Genomic DNA, 25,510 nt, shown 5'->3' on the forward strand with positions numbered 1-25,510 from the left:
TAATAAGCAATTTATATGCACAGGACTTTACTAACCATAACGAGCTCAATAATGAAACTCTTTTAATTTTTTAGTGGGGTGGGTCACGTAATTATTAATTAATATGGACACGGGTGGCGCTATCATTCCGATAGACGGTGACATTATCGTTGGAGAGTTGCGTAAACATCAGAATGTAAAACACAATATCGTTTAGCCAGTTAATTAATTGCCGTGACCGGGAGCCGGGCGGGCAACGAGAGCGAATGTTCGGCGCTGCGGCGATAGTCGCTAGCTCGTTATGGAAATAATAAGTTGTACTGTACAAGTTTTTCTTACCTGTGCCTACTTTGATTTTTTATTGGTATTTCAATTATATCGGTTACTGTAACTATTATACTCGTCATCCTAGAGCAGCCAGTATTATTCGGTTCTATTTTCGTTCCATTATTCTTCCATTAACTTCATAATAATAAATGTATATTATTGTTAATTTTGTATGTTACTTGATTTCTTAAGACTCTATGATTATGTAGATGTTTTTAGAACCTAGTATGTTAATAAAATACTCTGCATGTATCCTGGTGTCCCTCAAGTGTGTTCAGCCCTTTCGACGAATTTAGGCTCCTTTTGAACCCACTATAATCAAATGGATTACATGCTGTTTATTTCTATAAAACATCACATTAGTTTTTGACGGGAGTATATGCTGTTTATTTCTATAAAACATCACATTCGTTTTTGACGGGAGTGTATATATCGTATGCAGAGTCTTGATACGTGTGATGTTTGTAGTATAGAAAGCTCTTTATTTGGGAGTTTTTTAATTCCTGGTATGTAGACTTCTTACTGAACTCATAATTATTTTAAATGCAAATATATATATATAACTAGAAAATTAAATGTGAAATCTGCACTAAGGTAAGGCGTGGGTTCGCATAGACAAGAGCTTAATAACGTAAGCTTTGTCTACGTTCTCATAGCCTATGCGTCACCCCAGTGTAGCTATACTATATTTTCTCCTGTGTGTATTGTGATTCATTATGTACTCACATTTTTTCCCTTTTATATTAATATATAATAAATTTATTGTTAATGACTTAATGAGTCACACGAATGGCTAAAATAAACTATAGTTTTTTTTGTGTACTAAACAAAATCTGCAATGATTAAGGCTAACTTAATCATTACAGGTTTTGCATAGTGTCTGGAAATGAGTACATGGGAAGATGATTTTTGAAAATTTACTAAGTATAGGTAAAAAATATAGAAGTCGGTATATTAATTAATGTTAATTATTTGATTTAAAGCTTCTGGTACGACACTAAAAAAGACATGTGTAAACCTGGTTGGAAAATCGTCCCTATATGTTGAAATTGGGCATAAACCTTTTATAGGAGATCTCATTGCAGGTTGGAAACTTGAGATTTTGTATTTTACGTTAAATATCTAAAACTAAATTAAATTGAACAAATTTTTTTTGTTTCAAAGCAAGAATACATTTTATATTGCCCAATCGTGATCGTAAACATGTTTAAGCATTATTACTAATAAATTCAATTTATTTTCTCTTGCCTTGACTTAATCGAATATGAGTATATAATGCTGTAATAAGCTTATAGATACAAGATTTCTAAACACATTATAATATACAAGAACAGTTCCGTTCGCGCACAGGTTTATTGGGGTCGTGTGATTGAGGTAACCAACGACGCGACGTGTCACTTGATTTAATTAAGAGCCGCTTTACCGCCCGTTCCTCCGAGGTAACTCTTCGTACGGTACACCCCGGTTAATTTCGAACGGAGTCATTTCACCAGAGATTTATTTCAATATTGAACCCGTCTCATACATTCTCGTGTACATTCGGTGTTAAGAAGACGTTTTATACCCATGTCTCGTAACTATATTGATTTTAAATTGACGTTCTTGCTCTAATATTCTACATATTATACCCGAGAATTTTCTTTTAATTTCATATTAAATTATATATACATACCACAATATGTATCAAATTATTTGGATTTTTATAGAGGTTTTCCTAACAACGTTATTTCTGGATTTCTCTTTTAAAACATAAAAAAAAAGAAAAGGATTAAAATAACTCGGGCAAGGTAGAACCTTTTAAATCCGCTAGTGATTGCATCGTTTAGTCGAGATAGTCGTCATATTTCAGCGTACAACCTCCGTCTTGAAATGTAACAAATGGTCTCCTATTTTTCAGATCTGTAATAGGTTGTCTTTATAGCCCTTACAAGATGCATTTCTCAGATAATTTAAATTAAATAATATGCCTGAGAAATATGCTTCTGGTGTTCTAGAATGCTATACCTATACAATATTGTATATATATATAACGCACTATCTATTCTTAAAGTAAGTCTTAATTAGTACTTGTACTAAAATTTTACGCCACAGAATATGGGCTAAGATTTTATTCTGTGACTCAAGTTTAGTTAATAAATCAAAATGAATGCATAATCATGAAATCTTTGCCGCCAAAGTTATAAGTTGAATACGCTGTTTTTTATTTTAGTAATTTCTACGAAAAGAATATCAGGCGATAATTAGCGTAAAATTTTTGTAAATGTTCAGTGGAGTCTAATGCGGTACTCGTGTCGGCCGTCATCACGCGTCGCGGGAGAAGTTCGTTATTAATTCAGCGTCTTTCGACTACCACTCACCTGTTTTTCCGAGCATAGAACCATCGCTGTTCGAGAACAAAACCATTTACTGGAGGATAAATTTTAAAAAATACACTCATGTGAGGATTTCTTTCATCTGGGATGACGATATCTAAAACTGAATAAATATGAATTTATTATTATTATCTTGTTCAAAGAGGCAATTTTAGATGTAAGCATATCAAGTTATAAAGCAGCACATCCCGACTTTAGTCCATATGCCCATTTGAAATTACGAACAGCTCCTTAATATCCATTATACGTAGTTTTGTATGTTGAAATATTTTTTTAATATAGTCTAAATATAAAATGAAAATGAATTGTTATATACATATGTTATAACATTTCATATCCTTTTTTACTACCATATACCTAGTTGTTTTATAATGGAAAATCGCATATCTGCTACCACCATTCTTGGGAGATCACTTTCAGCGATAAAGCCGCCTGTTGTTAAGAAAGAACATTTATGTAATGTGTTATTTTTCTACTTACTTTACCAGTGCAAATTTTCTGTGATATCATTTAATTTTCTTAAAATAATTTCTTGTCGTTGTTGTAAAACCTTGATTATCAATTCGATATTATACTATCATGAGTTATCAAGAAGGTTTGCTAACACAAGAAATAACCAATGCTTAAACTTAATTACATGAGTAGGTATTTATAGTTTCATGACATGCTACGTTAGAAAACATTTTGAATCATTCTTAGCGATTATGTTGTGACACAATCGGCAATCACATGGTAACCAAAAAGCGTCCACGCGGTGTTGATTGTCACATTGTCTGGCGCGGGTGGAGCCGCACTGGGCGAAGGGCGAGCGGCGCATCGCGGCTGCCACCCGCATTTGTGATGCAAATTGTTGCACCCGCCGCATAGTGCCCCGCCGCGTCCGTGTTTCGCGCCTTACCTGCCACAACTACCGTAATTATTTTGAAAAATATTCATTTCTCCTCGTCTACTTCTCCATTACCATAATGCAGCTGTTTCTGTTCAACACTCAAACTAAAACATTCGTTTTGTTTTTATTCCTTTTTATTTGCACGGCTAGTATTGAACGATTTCTCATGTAAAACGATAGGAGTGTCGTGCCGTTACTTTAATCGAGGGAATTCAATAGCTAACTGAACTAGTTGCAAGAACTCCGTGTGAAGTTTCGTGAGAATCTAGAGTTATACAGCACTAGACTGAACGTTATCATATTTCAAACGATTTCGCAAAACGAATAAATAAGAACGAAGGCAAGAAGCGTGCGGTGAAACCGAGTCAAAGCGTGGGTATTAGAAACGCTCCGATTACCACGCTGAGACGAGAAACCCCCCTCGCAACCCGTTGTAGTTCCACGGGGCGTCATTTTATATTGTTAGTTCACCACTTCTTTCAGATTTGCAAATTTATCGCTTTAACGGAATCTTTTCTCTTTCATACTAATCACTAGAATTAATATCATAGATTATAAATTCAATAAAAGGTTCTAATTGAACATAAGTTAAAAAGATACTAGTCCGCTAGTGTTTCCCACCACGTAGGTCTTACGAGGAACATGGACAAGATCAAATAATTATTGTCTAATCTTAAATGAATAGGAAATATATATATGTAGTATTTAGTATTCCTAATACTTAGTTTAACTTCAATCAATAATCAAGTCTGTACACTACACTTCTTTACACCCAAAAGGTACCGCTACCCACAGAGCGTTATGAGACCTACTGTTTACCTGTTATATGTAATAAATGACCAGTTATGGAACTAAAATATGGTGATCGCTGCTGATATATGAAGAAACCCGCACTTTACTCACCAGGCAACAAAGAGCTGTATACTCGAAGTTTAGATGCGTGATCCGAATCTTATCGAGCTTAATAAAAAACAACTTAACTTTAACAAAAATTCGGAAGTCTACGAGGTGATGGAGAACTGTGAGGGATTGGATGAGAGTGGCTTTCTTTATAACAGATGGATTTAAATGATTAAAATTATGACAAGTACCTCTACTTTTACATATATACTGCTGATAGTACTAAAATAATAATACTACTACTTATATAATTACGTGGGAATTTTTAATTGCATTTATTTATTCGTTATAAACGAATCTTCAACTTTTGTGTTTCATTACTGCGGCGCTGTGATGATGTGATTTTACATATTGTGAGTCATCTTTGAATATATTTCCTTTTTTTGTTCTTGTGTTATAGTATACGTATGCACATATGTAAAAGGAGATTTAAATACATTTTGAATCAATTATTGATTTTAGTAAAAAGACATCAACCGTACTCAATAGTACATAACAATTATGCTGTATTTTTGCTGTCAGAAAATTATTGAATTTAGTACTGATTTTAATGTGAATTCTGATAAAAATAATATAATTTAACAATTAAAACATCATTGCCTATCTTGTAACACAGATACTTGTAGTTACTAGTAGTTACGAATATATATTAGTAACTACTCTAGGTTATCTATGATATATTGTCCTTTGGTTTGGTGTTTAGAGTTATCACAACTGGGTATATGTTAAGAAAGGTGATGAGGTGGCGTTGTCGTAGGCATGGTCACCGGTACCGCTGCTGCCGGCCTGACCGCGTTCTACTAACGGTATCCACTCAGAAATGTTTCTTTGGCGCGTGGCACACTTTGTGCGTACATTCACCTCGACCATCTTACTGTCTCCGCACTTGGTTCGCGAGTGGATACCGACTTTGCCTGTTTACTCGGAACTTGTTGTAGCTTGTGACGCTGTCCAAGTGGATCTTGATTACTTCTTACAAATTATTTTATATTCAATTTTGAAAAAGAGGTTTACAATTAATATGAATACAGGAGAGAATCCCAAATATGAACTACTATCAAAAAAAGAATAAAAAAAATGCTTTTTCGATGTTCTGCTGTCTATACAAAAGGACGGTGTAATGTACCTATTTAACAAGAGCTACACATTACAGAAAAAGAAAAACAGAAGGTGTACTGCCTGCTCTATGATGCCCTTAGATACCACATCCAACCCGGTTTTAAATTTAATATAACCGACACTCATTATGAACTGTTTGTGAGGGTGGGTACTTTTCCAAAAATTCTAGTTACTATGAGATATAGCAAAATTTTACATTGGAACAGTAAAGAGTCTTGGTAACCTTAGTACCCCAATTGATTATTTCCATTATTATTATTGATTGAGCTTAAGTCCAAGTTCAGAAAATATTCTTGTGATTACTTAACTTGCTGTTTACAATAAAACGTCCCTGAAAAATAAAACTCCCTGTCATTAGTCTCTTACGAACTTATATTTATAATTTCGTATACTTTCAAGATTTAAAAGTCTCTAAGTATGAAACTTCCATATTTTTTTTTTGCCTTCATTCTAAAGCCATATTTAAGCGATACAGCTAGCTATGCTGATATTCGGTGATATCATTTAAATCTTACGATTTAAGCGTTACAAAAGTAATAATTTAGTAGCATAAAATATATTCAACACTTACAAAAGTGCAAAATCACCAACTTTTCTTCCTGTACTTGATTTATACATACAAAAAATACACATAAAACTAAAAAGATAAAAACTGCTTTAACGATTAGTTAGTGGTAATAACAATATAGTAATTTCTTAATGTATTTTTTGCATCCTATATTTGTCCATAAGTGTATAGTAATATAAACTTTAAATGGACAAAAAAAGGAATAAAAATGAATAGATAATATTATATAATGGCCCGAATTTTTTTTTGCATAAATTTACTAGTGTTCACTAGAGTTTTTTTTTGTTAAATGTTCCTCTGATTATTGTGTTTGTTATGCTAATGAACGTTGTCTCTTAAAAACTTAAGAAACCGTACTTATTAAATTCGGATCAAAATACCGTTAGAAGTCAACGCACTGTTCACGATTGTTAAATAAAAGCTAACAGTTTTTAGAAAATAGTTTCAACTCTCTTTTGAGACATGGAAACGATTTCTTTGATCAGGTAGAATTCACAGAAGTGAATAAATCATTAAAATAAATATGAAAACATCTTTAAAATGAGGCTTTCATATATTCTTTCATTCAATAATCCATGACGATAGCAGTATAGTTATAAGTAAATATGTGAAACACTATTTACATCTCAACAGTTGAGTGACCCTAAGTACACTTTGAACATTAGTCACTTTGGTTTTAAAATATCTACACATAAGACCGGAGCTTAATATATTTTCACAGGTTGAGCTATTTAACAGCTGAAACAAAAATCTGTCCATGGTCGTGATTAAAAGTAGAAATATAATCCAAAATAAAATTCGGTTACTTTGTTTTGTAATAAAAGTTACAGAATAGTCTAAAGAGAATAAAGGAAGCTATTTCGCTATCCCTCTACCACGTCAAGCAGCATAATTAGATTGACTTTGCTTGTTGTCCTTTCGTTTATTTTCCGAAAATGAACTTGAGATTTTAATATTGTTGTAAAATTATTTTTATTGTAGTAACGCCCCATTTTCCTGCAACGGAAAGTGTATCATTTAACGCTACCGTCATTAATGCTATTACATACGAAATTACTTTGGAATTATGTATGTACGTAAGTTAGCTAGGTAATATAAATAGCTGTAAACGCTCGGGGTCGCGACTTTACGGGTCCAGTTAGTGAGAAATTGGAGCGAAGGTGGCAGCCCAGGTCCTAACGTGCCACTTCATTACGCACCCTCGTTACCCGTGGATACAAATGTCCCTCCCAATCTGTACTAGCCAGTTTATAGTGCGTGGAGCTTGCTGGCAATATGTTTGATACTTTCCACTATCTAAAACTATGTAAACAACTGTGATGGTTTCTAAGTGATAACAATCTCATTTGGTATTAAAGTACATATTAGATAAACTACTACCACCATTGTTGTCCTAATAGTACAACAAACTTAATATAACTCATAACAATGGCATTTCTGAATTAATATGTATGTATTACTGTGTCATATTTTACCTTGTTCGAAATTGCTCGAAATTAAAGTGTATAAACGTGAATTATTGGTTTTAGGAGAATTATTTCCTTACAGTTATAAACCGCCGTTTTCTTGCGTGCGTGTTATTACATCGCTCGCAGTGCGCTGTAATATATTCACATTTTCACCACCTTCGCATCCTTAATGATTCGTTTCCTTTTTCTTACTATATCCATATTCTTTGTTTGTTTATTTTTTTCTTTGACAACATTGCTAAACGTTACAATTACTGAAAATTTAAAATATCATGAAATCTAGGTAGTATCGCAGATTGTAATACGCGCAATGTTTAGAATTCAATTTAGCTGCGAAATACTTGAACGAAATTGCTGCAGCAGATAAAAAGAGCTCTTCCGCTTTCCGCAATCGAGCAGAACGTCTCTACTTGGTCCGTAGACTACAGAAAGTTCTAGCTCAACTGTGCCAAAATAGCATTATATGTATTTTGTCATTCACTAACAAATCTATTTCGACATTTGCCAACAAATACACTAATAACAATACTTCAGTTTAGGTCATGGTTATCACTGAATTTAATGTCAAATATCTATATATAAGTACTAATTAGTAATTTATAGAATATTTTTATTCAGAATAGTATAAATGGCATTTTGTTTTAAATAAATAAATTTTGACGATGTACACAATTTTTTTACAAGTACCAAATCAACCAAAGTACGGGCACCCCTTGTGTCTACTAACACACGAACTTTTTAATTTTATATGATAGGTATTATGAATTTAAATTTATAAAATAACCATCAGGTTTACATTAATTTCTGTATAACATTCAGCTCTTTTACATAGACTAAATACCTTATAATAATATATAAATTTGTTCACGTTTGCTCAACGCATACAGATGGTACTGTAATGAATCCTTACTGTGTATTTGGTCTTACCGCGGTCGGTTGACCAACTTATTGAGTCATACTTATTTTCTCTCATTGATTTAGGGCCATTTGCATTCAGAGAAAACAATTGTTACAGTTAAATAAAAGGAACAGACCTCGTAATGGATTTTGCAATACTGTCACTTAGTTCTTTAAATAGAGAGTTGTTGTATCAATTATTCATATAACAATTTGAAAAATAGAGACACCGTATTATCGTGTCTTCTTATAATCAGTCATCATCCTCAATGGTTTCAAGTTCCTTCAAGTTTCAACAAATTACCATATCCAGTGTGACTTGTGTAATCTTAAATATTTCTGGCAAAGCAGCTATTGCATAGCAGGGAAAAGTGAATATCGCACATAGTCGTAGCCAATACAAAGCCTTTTTTACTTGAAGAAATTTCGCATTAAGACTCCTCCGTCACAGGAATGGTAATCGGGTACTGCCGGACTCTTATCAGCTAAAACACCATGTTCCTTCTCTTCACCTTACGCCAGCGTTACGGGAATCACTCAAACAAGGTTTCTATGTGTGCTTTAGTGGATAAATACATATTAAGATGATATTACGGTAACAGACATTCTTTAAAAACTGTGTACACTTGTCCGCTTATGATGTACCTATATTACACGTTAGTAGAAATGTATATGTGAATACAAAGGAAAATTTTCTTAGTGTTTGATAATAAAGATTTGATATAATATTATATGGTCTATCATAAAATATAGATAAATTATACAAGAAGCACTTTCTCTCGTGCGGTTTACTGAGGAGAGCTGCGGTACGTGTCCGATTAAACACAACGGAATCGGATATGTTGATGTTGTGGTTACTACACTGATCCCGTTAAACTCTTATGCTTGATCTATGTCCCGAATTTTGCCTCCTTACTATTCCGCTATAGCCGTCGTTGTTGTCTGCGCTCTGAACAGAAATGTCCATTCTTATCCTTTTTATGGCAGTTTTGGATTTAAACAAAAGGCAATGGATTTACTTGTTGCGTTGTATATCATTATTTTCTGCATCGTTTTATTTCTTTACAAAGTGACCCAGAAAAAAACTAAATTGTAATACAGAGAAAAGTAAATCGAAGGGTGAGCTATTAGGGAGCGACAGCTAGGTGTGGTATCGGAGCCGTCGTCGGTGCGGTGATGTGGTGTTTTTACGAGTGGGGTGCGGCGGCCGCGGCGCGGGCGCGGCTGCTAATTTTGATAAAAGCATCGTCCGGCCGCACCCGCCCGCCACCGGCACCACTGCGACCAATAAATACTCATCCATATCCCTTATGTATGTGGATAGATTTCCAGAAAAGTATTACTAGACATATTTATACAGTCTACATTGGAATGTTATTATTACCTAATAATAACATTCCAATCCGAGTAGACGTTGTAGACTGACGACTGAACTGAACTGACTGACTGACTGACTGAACACTTTTAAGCATAAGTTAAAAAAAATCTGATATTTGCTTGGACAAGATTCAAACATGCAAAACATCCGAATTTGGTATTTATTTATTCCAAAGGTTATAAGGATAATTTTCTTAGAAACTAGTTCAGTATAAGACATAAGTAAGCAATAGTAAGCATGTTTAACAATAGTTTAACTTTTAACTAATATGGGTACGAGATACTCATAACTTACCAACCGATTGGAGCTTACATATATATTACTCAAAACCGTACCAAAATCTTAGGAATAAGCTGTTTCTGAGATTATCACCCACAAATGCACGTGCAAATATACATTTTCTGAAGCCCCCAATAAAGGTTTTCTCGTATATCATCCATATACCGATAGCGATCAGTTATATTTTTATTGTATAAAATAATTATGTAATATTACGGGTAATATTTGAAGAGTGGCGTTACTCAATATTCTGTGCTAATTTAAGTTACCGTTTGTGTATACGACATTCTGGATTAACTTTTTAATTAATTATAACCCATATACACTAATACCGGAAAAATGGTTTTATTGGCAGCAACGCTTTTATAGAATTAAGTTTCTGGAAAATGCTTATCTTCAAAAATCTACAGTTAAGAAATAAAGTATGAAAGTACTCTATTTATTATTTTATTATGTTTGTTCTGATACATTTGGTACAATGTTCAAATAAGCGTAAATGAAAAAATGATGTATAACGACATACCTCATAATTATATCGTGGTTTTTGTGTATATTTTGGTTTCATGTGTATATTTTTTATGCTGACTGCCTTATAGACAGCTATGGTTACCCACCGTCACTTAATCATTCTTAAATATAGGAAATTATTTATTTTAAGAAATAAATACTTATCGCAGACGCATACTTCCATAATGAACCCTATATACACTTACACGTATATGTCTTCGAATTTGGTTAGCGTTAACTAATATGATAAATATTAGTAACGCTGCTTGTTTTTTTTATTTTTACGTCATAACCAATTATAATTTAATTTGACATATTAGGGATAGACATAGACTGATGTCACGGGCATAAATTGATATAATTTATTAATTGGATTTGAGTTTGCGTATATATGCTCGTTTATGATTTTGCATTCCAATGCAAAAACTTTGCAGAATATCTGATGATTGTTATGTAGTAAATATACTGGGTACCACCACCTCTCTTAAAGAAGGAGCGCTCGAAATACAAATTATTCTAAGTTTGCCTGGTCACCGTTATAATAGATACTACATTCAGATTATGAAATAGAATTTCATTTCCGATCAGGTGGTACATATTAGTAAATTGTATCCAATGGCAAAGTAATAATTGTGATGCTTCGTTTATGAGGCTCGCACACAAGGAATGAATTAGCTTTAACATTTTTCATAACAGTTCCTTGATATGTTTGAATGTCTACATTTGTCGTGCCTATTGACTAAATGTAAATGTTATTTTGCCTTTACTTTGAACATCATCGCCATTTCAATAATGTAGATTCCTTCATCACTCGTTCACAAGGCCATGCATAACTAGTGTATAGTGTATTGGCCTTTGATGACATCGAATAACTTACTTTATCATGAATAACTTTATTTTGTATTAGATTACAATCAGCATTAAACTGTTTTCATATTGCCAGTGATTTCATTCATATGAGGAAAGATAAATTTAATTCCAGCGGCTTAAAACAGTTATTGGAGCGTTAGTATTTAAATTTTTTAAAATACCATGCTCATTTAAAACTGTTTATAAAATAATTAAATACAAAATTAATAGACTTACTTAAGTAAGTTCAAAGCTGAACTTAGAACTGCAATATTGTGGTAACTGTAAAGTACTCTGTTGTCCTGAAAATAATTATAACTGTGTGCATATATTATTAGAAAAATAAGTCGAAATACTTGTAGGGCGTAATAAGCGAGGTGGGCGTGTCTCTGCTCCGCCCATCTTGAACCCGCCCTCGCTCTTTGCTACCTTTTCAATGAAAATCTCGAAACCCTCTTTCGTTCGTAGGTATTCAGTCAACAATTTAATTGTGGCGAAAATTTAATTTTAATACTTGCAAATTTTCTGCTTCTTACTTATTTCAATATGAATCTTAACTGGACGATTATCGTATTGTTTATATTGAAACTGAGTGTAATACTTTATAAATGTATCAAATTTATACCGTGTGTATATATATGCATATTTTATATATTACTACTGTCTTGAAATTTAGCGTCGAGATTGTCATTTTGAAAATTACATTTAGCTCTTGATAGGGAATGAGATGAACGTCACCGGGGTCGCAGCCCGCAGGGCAGATAAACTCGTTAGAGCAAGATACGACAGCCACCGGCGGAGGCGGATGAGCACGCGACAACCCTGGATATCCCGGTAATCTCGTTGCGGCTCCCGACCCGTCGATTCCGATTCTCCCCAAATTACCTTTTGTACTCAATAGACAATCTAATTCGTCTTCATCTAAAATGTTTTTCCAACAATTTATTGAACTCTTAACCTGTTTGACAATAAATGCGAAGGCGACGCGTTCACAAGAAGCACGTAGCACCTCGCCGTCGCCACTAAAAGCTTCTTGTTGACGTAGCGTTCAATTCAAGAGGCACAGCGTACTGTCCTTGTAATTGATTGCTTTGTCGTGTAATTTGTTTGTCGACAACGGGTGGAGCGCGAGATCCTCACGGGAGCACCGCGACACTCATCTTCTCGTCATCGTCTCCGTAAATAAATAAGCACCCTCCGCCGTTTTCGACGCGCATCTTGCCTGCCTGTCTACCTTGCTTTTTGTTCCGTGACTTGGCATCTTTGTCTTGATGAATTGTTTGAATAATATGCGAGTGTGATAACATATAATTAAAGTAATGAATCTGAAAATATGTTACCATTATTACTAGGGTACGGTTTTTGTTTTGTAATAATCAAATAACTATTTTATAAAAGACATAAGTTTCTAAAAATATAAAAAATAACCCATTTTTATTCTGTCCAAAATGATTTATTGTTATTTTTTTGAGTGGGACTATTATGTGAAAGGTAAAGGTACAATTGTACATTTCAATTTTATTTTAAATGGAACACTCAAACTTTATTCTACGTAGTTTTCGACTTTGATGATGAAAAATAATGAAATCTTTCTTTCATTATATGCAATTTTTACAACCCTGTGTCGTGCCCCTTCTTTCAACGAATTTTCTATTTATGTTCTATACGTTGTTAATGCCAAATTTTTAAAGTGTTTTTATTTTGATTGTTGATTTTAACTTTTCTTTAACTTAACGCACTATTTATATTTTTTACACGCAATGACGTTCAGTTATGTATGATGAGAAATCAATTCGGAATTCACGGCGCCTACTGAGAAATGAAAAATCGAACTAGTAAGTCCTAATGTCAAAATGTCTCTGTACAAATTGTTGCTATAAACATTATTACCTTTCAACGGTTTTATCTTTAAAGCGGAGAATTAAAGGACAAACAAGAAGCGCAAACGTCATCTGTAACCGGGTCGGTCTGAGCGCACGAGCTCCATCACTAATAACCCCGTAATTGGTATCGAAGCTCGCCGCAGCTGGATTACTGAACGTCTAATTGAATGCGAGACGGTTGGTCGCCGTCGCTGCCACCTTTCTAGGCAACAGAGGCGACTTAATTTTGTTGCGGTCAAGTTGCTCTGTTTCGTGCACGTGCACGGACCGCGTTCGCACAATGTTCAATTATACCGCTTGGATGAATTAAATTGCCGTGAAAGCGGGAACCTGCCACCAGAAACCTGTCAGGAGATCAAACGCAAACGCCTCGACGAATGATACTTTAGATTTACCCGCCATCCGCCAAGTTACTACGCAAGATAATCATTCCGTATCAATTAGCTAATGAAAAATAAAATAAGCCCCCGGAATATGGAGGCAACGTAATTAAAATTATGATGATGGCTTGCTGCCATCTGTTTTAGGCTTCTATTGAGTATTTTACACTCAAAATTACAATTTTAATTTGATGGAAACGTTAATTGAATATATCAAATTAAATTATTGTAGTCAGCTTCGTGGAGTATCATACCATATACATTTTGTTGAAGAATATAATGTGTAACTGAATGTTTTGTTCTAAAAGCTTCTGTAATGATAGTTGATGCTGTTGACAAGGAAGCATTTCATGTTATACAAAAATGGGAAGGAATTAAAAACTAAAGCGCTGAACAAAACGTTAGTACTTTCATTTACTCGACTAAAAAGGCGTATGGCTTTAAGTATGACAAAATATGTAGTAATACATAAGTGAAGTGTTCGTATTAAGCAGACCATAAAATCATAATTTAATAAACAAATCTAAATTTTTCGATATTCATAGTTTTTCGTACTTATATCAATTTTGTATGGAAACGATAAATTGAAATTACATGTAGGGATGTGAGTTAAAATAGTGTTTTTGATAGACTGCTAAGAAACTAGATTTTTGTGCACAATGAAAATTATGTATTACTTTTGTTAATCTTTTTTTTTTTTTTTACTATTCGTAACGAATTATTTATAATTCTTAACAGCTCCCACACTTATTTTACTAACCATGTTGACATTAGCTCATATTGTTGCGTTTACTTGACTGATAATTTTCGTATTTCGGACAATATTGTAAACCCACTGCGAGCGAGCTGGTTTATAAGATAAGTGTTTATGATGAATCACTATTGGGTCGGCAATGGCAGGTGTTAGTAATAGAAGCTACGGCACGCTCCGTGCTCCTATATTCCATGTATCACGATGTTTACTGATCTCTTGCGCTCGCTCACATCTCTGGACTACAGCCAACTAATTTCAACAGGTAGATTGAGTTCGCGCGCTCCTAATGACATCACACACCATACTCTCAATACTTGTGATTCACCTCATTCAAAATACTCTCCGGACTAGTCAGGAACGCGGTACATTTTAGTTGGCACACATTACATAATTGGACTGTTGTTTTGATAAGTGTGTGTGATGTCTCTTCTTATTTTTATTTTCTCAGTTTAAATCAGATTTATTTATATTAAACTATGTCAAAAATGTACAAGTTAATCTTCTCATCCTCAACCGTAGAAAATAAACATATAGGTCTGTTATTTCTTTTCTTGTTTGCGATGCTGAAACAGTAACCAGCCGTCGGCATGTGCATCGGACAGCATACGCGGCTTGTTATTAACTTTTTAAACGATTGCATTAATTAGCGGACGCCACCAGGAACCACCCTCGAGCGCCGTACTGTCCGCTAAAAAACAATAACGATACGTTCCGCCATTAATTAAAACGTTATACGATTCACATCCTACTCTGTTTCGTATACTAAGCGTACAACCATTTATTTCTTCATAAATGGTGCATATTGGTATTGATACTGTGTATTAAACTTGTTTTTATTTGTTACAGCAATTATTCCGTTCACAACAAGCGGCGGCCGGGGGACAGGCGGCGGCGGCGCAACTACAACTCCTGCAGCAGCAGCAGCAGCAACAGTTTCAACTACAGCAACAGCTAGCCGCCCAACAAGCGTTCACACAAGCGCCGTATGTGATCAATGCCGGTCAGGAGGGTGCGCCGTACGTTAGCGCGTTGATCGCGGGTGTGCCACCACAGGCTTACTACGGTGTAGCCGCACCATGGGGCATGTATCCGAGTCTGGTGGCGCAGCCGGCACAACAACAGGCGCAGCAGCCACGGCGGCCGCTGACTCCCCAACAGGGGGAGCAGCAGGTGAACGGACAGGGACAATATGTGATTCCGTATTACGATGCCGGTTCGCTAGTAATGAGCGGTCGGAACGGCACCCCCCTGCGGCTAGTGTCCCCGGGCGGGGTACTCGCGCAGCGACAATACCAGCCGGCGCCAACACATCCAGCAGCGACCGCAGCTCCGCCTGCGCCCGCGCAACCACAACCACAACAACCCCTACCTGGTGAGTCTATTTACATGTATTCACGAATGTTTGGCGTTAATAAAATTACACTCACCTTGTGTAATATTGTTACGAATAAGATTCACAAGCCGACCCAATTAGAAAGTTTTAAAAAATGTAATTTTATTTAACGTTTCAACGTGATTAACAGTAATCTCGCTTTCCCTATAGATTGCTAACAATGTACATATTGTTGTATTTCATAAAAAATATCCCCATTTGTAATATTATTGACATGTAACAACAGTCGCATGTTTTTCATATTATTAAATTACATAAAAATAATTGTTCTTATACAGATTCGATTTTAATATCTTCGTATATAGCCATTTTTAGTAACCTATATACTAGTTTTGTACTAATCTTAAGGAGCATTCTTTTTGCAGTAACTATGTAGTTCCATTGCATTGTTAAAGTAAGAAGGCGTTCATATTTGTTTCTTAATTAATGTACGTAGTAAGGCTTTTTGTCAGATTTATGTCTTATTGGTACTTGGGTGTACTCAGTACCACCTTTATTATTATCGCTGTATATAATTGGAATTTACACATTGTGAATATCGTTTTTGTGTGATGTTGGCGCATATTTATTACATTTCAGGGTGTCTATATGTTTTAAATATGGTACTTGAGTTCCGAAATTATTATAACGAGTAACACTCAATTAATTACATGAATAATCATTAACTTACTAATAATATAAAATTCACTCAGTATATAACAAACTTATAGACATCTCTCGACATTTGTAGCCCTTCCTAGTAGTGAATATAGTGTACATTGTAAACGTACGTCTAATATGTTGTACATAGAGACATAGAGTAACGAACACGGAGTCGTGTACAGTACGTTGTCAGTACGCTAGCGGCGGGCCGTGGCACAGTGCGGTGTATGGAGCGGAGAGGTATGCGTTGGTTGCAGGCGGTGGCGCAGCGCGGCGGGACTCTGTGGAGTTCGGTGGCGGAGGGCCCGCGGCCGCGCTGCAGGAGTACGCGCGCAAGTGGGGACCTTCGCCGCTGTCGCCCACGCTCGCGCCCGCGCTCGGTCCCGTCGGGCTGCGGCCCGTGTCCGCAGCGCCCGGCGCTGAGACCGCCAAGTACAGGTGCTTCACACACACACCTTCATAAGTTCATAATTTAAGAGACGCGTTCTTGTCGGTAGAGCTCTTGCCATTTTCCACGATGTTCCATCAATCTCTTTAGTTTTTGACACATGCAATATACATACAAACCATATACATAACACATACATACACACATACAAATATGAAAATAAAAATGTCTTTGTTCATGTAGGTGTCTATTACAGACTCTTATAATATGTCAAATCTACCGTAGGTGCGGAGTGTTTTCGAGCTGAGAAGAACTTACGCTTCAAAGGAGCTAGTACATTTTCATTATAGATTCATTTTTAAATTCAGGTATTAAATATGGAGATAAAGACCATAGCTCCTAAGATATCCCTCAATTCTTGTCCCTAACAAGCCTACGTACCGAACTTTGAAAAAGGCCGAACACAATAGATTTGTACATGTCGCAGTGCTACAGGTCTAAGCACCTGGCTATAACCCAAACCCTAAATAATAAAAAGAATAGGAGGCCAGTGCAGATGGCATTCCAAACCCGCGTACTTATGGAGCTGCTGAAGGATAACTCCTGTCTGACGGATATGACTTTAATCTGAGGACACCACTAGGAATTCGAACCTCGGCTCGGACCACGGTCATAATTTTTTATATAAATTATTTTGTTTAACAGAGGATACAGTTTTGTAATAAAAATAATATTAATACTGTACATGTTTGCTGTCAATAAGCTTCAAATTTAAATTCGAACTGAAATCGATGCCATTATTTCTCAATTCTGTTAATTATAAATTAATTGTGTTTTAAAGGTAGCTAGCGGCTACAATCACGTACCAAGTCCCACTCAGCATATCTCATAATATACACATACAGAATAGCACTGTATTTTATTATACCAAACGTTGATTAAACCTACAATGAAATGACTCGTTAGATATCTATACTAAATAAGACTTTCTTTGTCATTATTATTTATCTCCTCTATACATTGACGACATTGCCAATCGATTATGAATTGGTCTTTATAAACTGAAGACATCCATTTGTACCTTTGTGTTCCGTAAATTAAGTATGTGTTATTGTATACTGCAATTTAGGATACCGTAAAATTTATACTGTGGTAAGTGATATTCAGGGCAAACGATTATCGGATACTTATGTACATTGTAAATAATACTCATAACATATATATGTATATTATATAATTAATAATAGTCTTGTACAGATACGCAAATAATTTTATTAGCATGATTTTTTTTAATTATTATCTTTTATTATTTTTATTACGCTGCAAGTGCCCGTTATTAAACCAATGTATGTGTACATTGCAGAGCTGTCAGCAGCTTAGCCCAAGGTCTCACGTCCAATGGAATGTTTGGATCTTCATCTTCGTTACTCAGCAAACTCAGCGGAGTGGGAACTATCTCAGGTTAGTACATTATACGAAAACAGTATTTAACACTGATGTTATCTATTTCAGAGTTGTTGTACATTTTGTAAATAGTTTGCTCCATAACAAACCTAACTATGTATATATATTATGTATAAATTATGTTATAGCATAATTTAATTAATAAGTGATTTGGTTTGATGTATACAGTTATTGTGTCTAATATATAAGTTATATATGTTTTTTTATTAGGAATGGTCTATATGTATATATGTATTTTTTTAAATAAAGTTTCAAGGTATAATCATAGTCATATCTAACTTAAACATTTATTATTAGGTTTTCTAGTTTGTCTGTTTCTTATTTACTCGACACCTCCACCACAAGGAGATTTAGTATGGCAAACAAGATATTAATATATGTAGTTTCGTATATATAATGAATTCTTCACGACCCATCTATATAAAATGTTTTGTTAGTTACTTAAATTAGGATTTCAATTCTATATATCTTTATTTCGATTTTTGGCTCCACCAAATAGTTTTTTATTTCATTTCTAAATATAACTGACCGTTTGTTATTACAGTTGCTAATCATCTATATTTGGCAGGAGTGATGATTGTGCCAATTAACCATTGACCAACCACTGACATTGACATACTCACAGTGGAGCCCTTTGCCTAGTTCAGTTATAAAAGTTCATATATTGATATTAAACCAAAACAATACCACTTTTGAGACGGTGCCATGACTTAGTTGACCATAGGACTTAGGACCATAAGACTACATCTACGTAATCGACAGTCTTTCTTACTCTGTTTGGAGTGTTTAGCGCTGCGGCTCAGTTGTTGAAATGGTTTCGTGTTTGGGTACCCCAAATATCTTTAGGGACACCAATAAAAGATACTATATCTACGTGGAAATCGTTAGAAATTTCTACTCTTTACACACTATAACATTTTCGAGTAGCCTTTGGTTGATAGTAAAGACAATATATGTTTACATATTTAACAATTTGTATTAGGTTGTTTTATTTTCATGTATGATGATGAATGATGCAACCGGCCTGCATTATCGGTTTATGTTGGCGTGGCATCAGTAGAGTAGGTAGAGGATGATAAAACGAGCAGGAAGTCAGGTCAGTTACCCCATCTTGGTAAATAGTAATTTACCCGATGGTTTCCAGAGAGAACCGTTTGGAGGTAAACCTGAAATGGTGCATTGCTAGCAATGAGGTTATCAGTCCACATTACTAATAATCCCTCTTTTTCCCAGTAAGAGGGTGTTTTTTTTTTAATTGAATTGTATGAACACATGTCGGTTTGCCGTAGTGGCAAATTTACCCCAGAGCTTGTGGAAGTCGACTTGACATGGTATATTGCTAGCAATGTTAATATCCTCATTACTAACAATATCCAAGTTGCCATTAACAGGATGTTCTTTATGGATGATAATCGAATGGTACACCAGTGGAAGATGATAAAATTAACGTGAGGTTAGGTTAGTTTGTTGCCCATCGTTACAATTTCACGAGCAATTTATCACGATGGTTTCCCGGGGCAATCGCGTAGAGAGGACGTCAAGTCATTAGACCACATTAGTAAAAATTCCCTTCCCCATTACGAGGGTGTTAGCATGGCACTTTTGTTTGCAGAGCTAGTGGGTGCGGGCGTAGGCGGCGTGGGCGGCGTGTCGGTGGGCGCGCTGGTGGCCGACAAGCCGCCCGCGGGTCGCTCGCGGCTCCTGGAAGACTTTCGCAACAATCGTTTCCCCAATTTACAACTCAGGGACCTGGCCAACCACATCGTTGAATTCTCACAGGACCAGCACGGCTCTAGGTGAGTACAAGTGTATACAAGTACCACTCGATGACAAGACGGTAGTGTATAGATTGCTCTCTCTCGTCTGTTGCTACAGAATAGAAAATTCACTTTAGTTATCATTTATTCAAAATAATATCTTCTGGTAGCTTACTACAAATTTGTATTTTTTTTAATTAATCTAAGTTAAACTTAATCATACTTCATATATATCTGATAAACATTGTTTATTTTCTTTTCAATATATAATATATTTCTTCATATGTAATTTAATTAAACTAAGATAACATCTTGGGATGTAGTGTAAGGAGAATTATAAAAACTCTCAATGTTTATTATTAGTTATTCGTTAATGACTCTTGTTGGTCAATATATCTATAATATTTTATAGTTATGTAGTTTTCCATATTATGAATGTGAATCCATGTTGAAATCTGATTTATATTGCCTGCCACTAAGTCACGCTCTTACGTACTATGTGTAATAATCACGATCATTTATATTACAGGTTTATTCAACAAAAATTAGAACGGGCCACAGTTCAAGAAAAACAAATGGTATTTAATGAAATAATTGGAGCAGCATACAATTTAATGACAGACGTCTTTGGAAATTATGTTATACAGAAATTCTTTGAGTTTGGTACACCTGAACAAAAAACGACATTGGCACAAAAAGTAAGTAAAGACATATTAATCTAGAGACGAACTTCTTAGCATTCTATTGATTCTAATATACGGTCTAATATAAAACCTAGTACCTACAGTTCATGCCAAATCTTTTAGAGACATTTCGCTGTTATACCTCTCACTCCAATTTAACAGCATATAAATTAATCACATAGCCATTTTTAGTTCATCCGTTTGTTAGTTCGGAATATTTATTTGTTTTTATCGTATAGTCTTTGGTATATTTGTTTCCCATGGTACAGTAAGACAGGTATATTAGTAATAATGTACATTAATTAAGCAATAAATGGGATTATAAATTGTACTTAAACAGTGAAAGCTGAGCAATAAACAGAAAAAAGTGCTAGAGACGTAAAAGGAGGTCGGAAATTGAGAGCACTGTTAACGGTTTTCTTTTCATAATGACAAAATAAAAGAGAAGGAAAACAATATTGAGTACGGGTTGCATTGCAGAGCTGTTGATATAAAAGATCTATTTACTGTTAGAAACAGATAAGAGTTTAATATACTTTCTAATACATGCAATTTAAGTATTACGGTTTCTAGGTGCATGAAGGCAGAAAAAAAACTGAAATTATCTTAATTTTTATAACTCGTAAAATTATATTAATACTTGTCTAAAACCATAACGACATGAATTTATTTATGTTAGTCCGGTATTTGTTTATGTTATCGTCACAGAAGGAATGTTGCATTGATTGTGATATCTAATTTCACTATATGCATAACTTTGAGCAGAACAACATTCTTAATAAGTTTGTCACTAGTGCTTATCCTCATCATATTATCATGCTCATTTCGCATGGCATCGATTGAAATTAACATTTTATTGCCGTAGGTACGCGGACACGTGTTGGCGCTCGCGCTTCAAATGTACGGGTGTCGAGTGATACAGAAAGCGCTGGAGTCCATCCCGGCGGAGCAGCAACAGGAGGTTGTTCGCGAACTTGACGGTCATGTGCTCAAATGTGTCAAGGATCAGAATGGAAACCATGTTGTAAGTGTTGTGATTAACTGTGAAACTGTAGTTTATGTGTTATTCAGATTTATATTATTTGAAAATTTTATTAAAATTCGTTAAGTAGGTTTGTCGTGAAAGAGTAACGACATCCATACTTACTACTTTATATGTGTAGTATGTAAACAGCAAATATTCTTTACATAATATTAATTAATCATAAAAAAATGTCTGTATATTAATTCTATTTTTAGGGATAGAAGTATATTCTTCATTCTTTATTATTCATCTTCGACTATTTATTTTGGTAGCCAGTTTTAAGTTATTCTTTTTAACCATAATTGTGATACACAACACCATGTTAACAACAAAAAATACACGTTTTCTTTTAGTATTCAATTGAAAATATACTAGTGTCCTTATTGTTTTAATGATCTCAAGTATTTGCCCTGCCATGATGTTTTGATTTTACTTTTAAATATATATATATATATTTCTACTCCTAATCTGCAGGTACAAAAGTGCATCGAATGTGTAGAGCCGGGTGCGCTGCAATTCATAATAAATGCGTTCGCGGGACAAGTGTACGCGCTGTCGACGCATCCGTACGGCTGCCGCGTCATACAGCGCATACTGGAGCACTGCACCCCGGACCAGACCGCGCCCGTACTCAATGAGCTTCATGCGCACACCGATCAACTCATACAGGTATAACATAATACACACTATACATAGATAGAGCCGTATATTACTAAGTCATAATTCCGTTCTTAGAATTCAGGCGATCGGACTATCGCAATGGGCAACAGCCGTTATATTAATGTATTATACTCGTACATAGAAAAAATAAACACAAAGATGTCAAGTTTATCTATCAGTCTTTAGAATTCATACTTCTAACATTATTGTGTAGTTGACAAATTTAACACAGTTTCAAATGGCTCGCTTGGCTTGATAAGTTCCCATGGAATTACTATTTGTATGTGGGTTGTGTTGTGTTTTGTATGGACAGACAAGCCATATTTTCTTCTTCCAGAGAAGGGATTCCGTCAACATTAAATTCATACAAACAGCCGCACAACATCGTGTCAAAAGTCAAATGAGTGCGTCGCATAGTACACTAACAATTCGACACTCAACTTTGCGCGCACATTTTTGCAAAGCACATTCAATACATTTTCTTTACGACTCGTGTGTACTAAAGGGCTTAATAAATATGTTTAAACGTTTAAAACTATGGCGGGCGATCAATTTATATCGAGGATATGTTAAAGGCGATGTGTATCTGTTTGTCAGGACCAGTACGGCAACTACGTAGTGCAGCACGTGCTGGAGCACGGCGCGGCGGAGGACCGGTCGCGGCTGGTGGCGGCCGTGCGCGGCAAGGTGCTGCAGCTCTCGCAGCACAAGTTCGCCTCCAACGTCGTCGAGAAGTGCGTCACGCACGCCACGCGCAACGAGCGCGCGCTGCTCATCGACGAACTCTGCGGATTCAATGACAAGTCAGTTGCTTTTCTATGTCGCTACGATGCCGGCACGCTTCTAGTTGATTACAAATGTTTTAAACTATGTACTGGAATATTAACTATCTATTATATATGTATGACCATTACCTTCTATTTATTTAACATTTTGTAATCACTGAGGTATCCCGGTATTATACATGCGAATACGCAGTGCGATTTTTATGGAATTCTACTATTCCGAAATCGACCTGCGAATTCTCGTGTCTAACTTTTTGATGTGGACATGGTTCGTCTTAATTGAGCGCAGTCGTTCTTTTTTCAGTGCTCTGCACGTGATGATGAAGGATCAGTACGCGAATTACGTTGTACAAAAGATGATCGACGTAGCGGAGCCAACGCAGCGGAAGGTTCTTATGCACAAGATCCGACCGCATATCGGCTCGCTGCGCAAATACACGTATGGGAAACACATCATCGCCAAGCTGGAGAAGTTCTTTATGAAAGCTCCGGAACTTGGACCTATCGGTCCGCCGCAGCCCAATCCAGTCCTGTAGTCTGTGTAAAGTATTATGACGTCCGCGGATTTAGGCTGATGCGACGGCGCGGGTGACCACGCCTATTATAAATTTTGTGAATATTTGCGATTGTACATTTGTAACTATAGAGCTCGTGGAGCCGACCGGTGGCGGCGCGCTGTCCGCGCACGAGTGTGACGGGACTGTAGCGGTGTACGAGCGTACTGATGTACCGAAGTACCTAAGTACCGACGGACAGGTGTACCGATGTACCGACGTACCGATGTACCGGCGGACAGCGCGGCGTCGCGGAGCAGCGCGGGCTGCGGCGCCCTGTACATACGTAGCGGCAGACTGATGTACAGAACGATACGATATACTGTATACTGTAACAATAGTTGTACAGCGTCGACGCCGACTCCGGTGCTCGGCCGTCGCGTCACCGCGCGGCGTAGCGTTTATTGCGTTTGTAGTTCTTAAGTGTTCTAGTATTATTCGTTGTTCGTATGAATCTATGTATAAATATTTGAACGTCTCTCATTCTTGTGTAATTTATGAATCGAAGGAAAGCATACGGTCGACGAACCCCTGCGTTTCCGTAATTTAGCTCGTTGTAGATTTACTATTAGCTGGGCTAGGGGACCTTGAATCTTCTAAAGTGATGAAGAAATGCCGCAGGCAGTTCTAGACAATCGACACTATAGTCGTGATTATGTTATTTTGTACTATTCTTCAAGTCAGCTCTCGTTTAAGTTAAAAAAAACCGGCTTTAAAATCGTACATATTTTATCGAATATTGTTTAGTGCCGGAATGTATAGTTTGTCAATTATAATTTTGTGAAAATGATATTTTTGTATATTTTTATGTAATTAAGTTATTTAGTTAATGAGTCTCCGAGAAGTGGAGCGAGCGCTTATCGAATGAACGATGCTTATGTTAGTGCGTAGCAACGCGAGCGAGTGGTCGCCGCTCTCGCCTTAGGTTATAGTGATGATTGTAAAGTCCTGTACTGATAGTTGTAGTTCCGAGGTCTACCTTGCCGGTTGCACGTCACAAGCGTAGCTACTCCTCATTCCCCGTGTAAAATTTTTATAGGAAGCGTAGTTTCCTACGTCACCTCAGATTTTTTACGTCTAGATGTAATTAAAAATAAAATTATTGTATATGGCTGTACAAAAATGTTAACAAAATGATTTGTAAAACCTGTATGTGATGGAATAATAAGGCGAGGCGCCAGGCGCGGCGAGGTTTGACTGATCGCCATGCCGGCCGTCTCGCCTTGTAGGTTGTACTAGATAACATTTATATGATGATCCATATATTTAGACATTAATTATAATAAAGCATTTCTGTAATAATATTACAAAGTATCCGTGGTTTTATTGTACTTACAAATGTCCACTACATCCTTAATATAGTCCCTGAACACCCACTTACCTGCCTTACAATAAAAAAAACTATATTTGATGTGATGTTTTATTAAAATTTATTATTTACAATCCAAATAAAAGGTTTATGCCCTTTTTAAGTTATTCTATTTATATTTACAATTACTTTTTAGTTGCTTAATTATTTAAATAAGCAACTAAATAGTCATTTTAATTTTAAATAATTCGTTAAAAATTACATTTCTATAATTTATAATTACAATATATTGAATGAAGAA

The 25,510-nt window shown here is 35.7% G+C and overlaps 1 protein-coding gene across 2 annotated transcripts in view; it reads left to right on the forward strand.

Annotated features, from left to right (window-relative positions):
- Window positions 1-24,119, forward strand: part of LOC131844248 (maternal protein pumilio) — a 73,870-nt gene extending 49,751 nt beyond the window's left edge. For both annotated transcript variants that reach the window (XM_059193081.1, XM_059193080.1), the window contains 9 exons: window positions 15,397-15,922; window positions 16,843-17,023; window positions 18,337-18,434; window positions 20,050-20,233; window positions 20,724-20,892; window positions 21,743-21,901; window positions 22,376-22,570; window positions 23,159-23,364; window positions 23,651-24,119. In XM_059193081.1, coding sequence (XP_059049064.1) covers window positions 15,397-15,922; window positions 16,843-17,023; window positions 18,337-18,434; window positions 20,050-20,233; window positions 20,724-20,892; window positions 21,743-21,901; window positions 22,376-22,570; window positions 23,159-23,364; window positions 23,651-23,882 — 1,950 coding nt within the window. In that variant the 3' untranslated portion in view covers window positions 23,883-24,119. The remainder of the gene's footprint in view (window positions 1-15,396; window positions 15,923-16,842; window positions 17,024-18,336; window positions 18,435-20,049; window positions 20,234-20,723; window positions 20,893-21,742; window positions 21,902-22,375; window positions 22,571-23,158; window positions 23,365-23,650) is intronic.
- The last annotated feature ends 1,391 nt before the right edge of the window (window positions 24,120-25,510 follow it).

Source organism: Achroia grisella, unplaced genomic scaffold (genome assembly GCF_030625045.1).
Source record: "Achroia grisella isolate CSIRO2021 unplaced genomic scaffold, CSIRO_AGI_Agris_v1 utg402, whole genome shotgun sequence".
Taxonomy (NCBI): Eukaryota; Metazoa; Arthropoda; class Insecta; order Lepidoptera; family Pyralidae; genus Achroia; species Achroia grisella.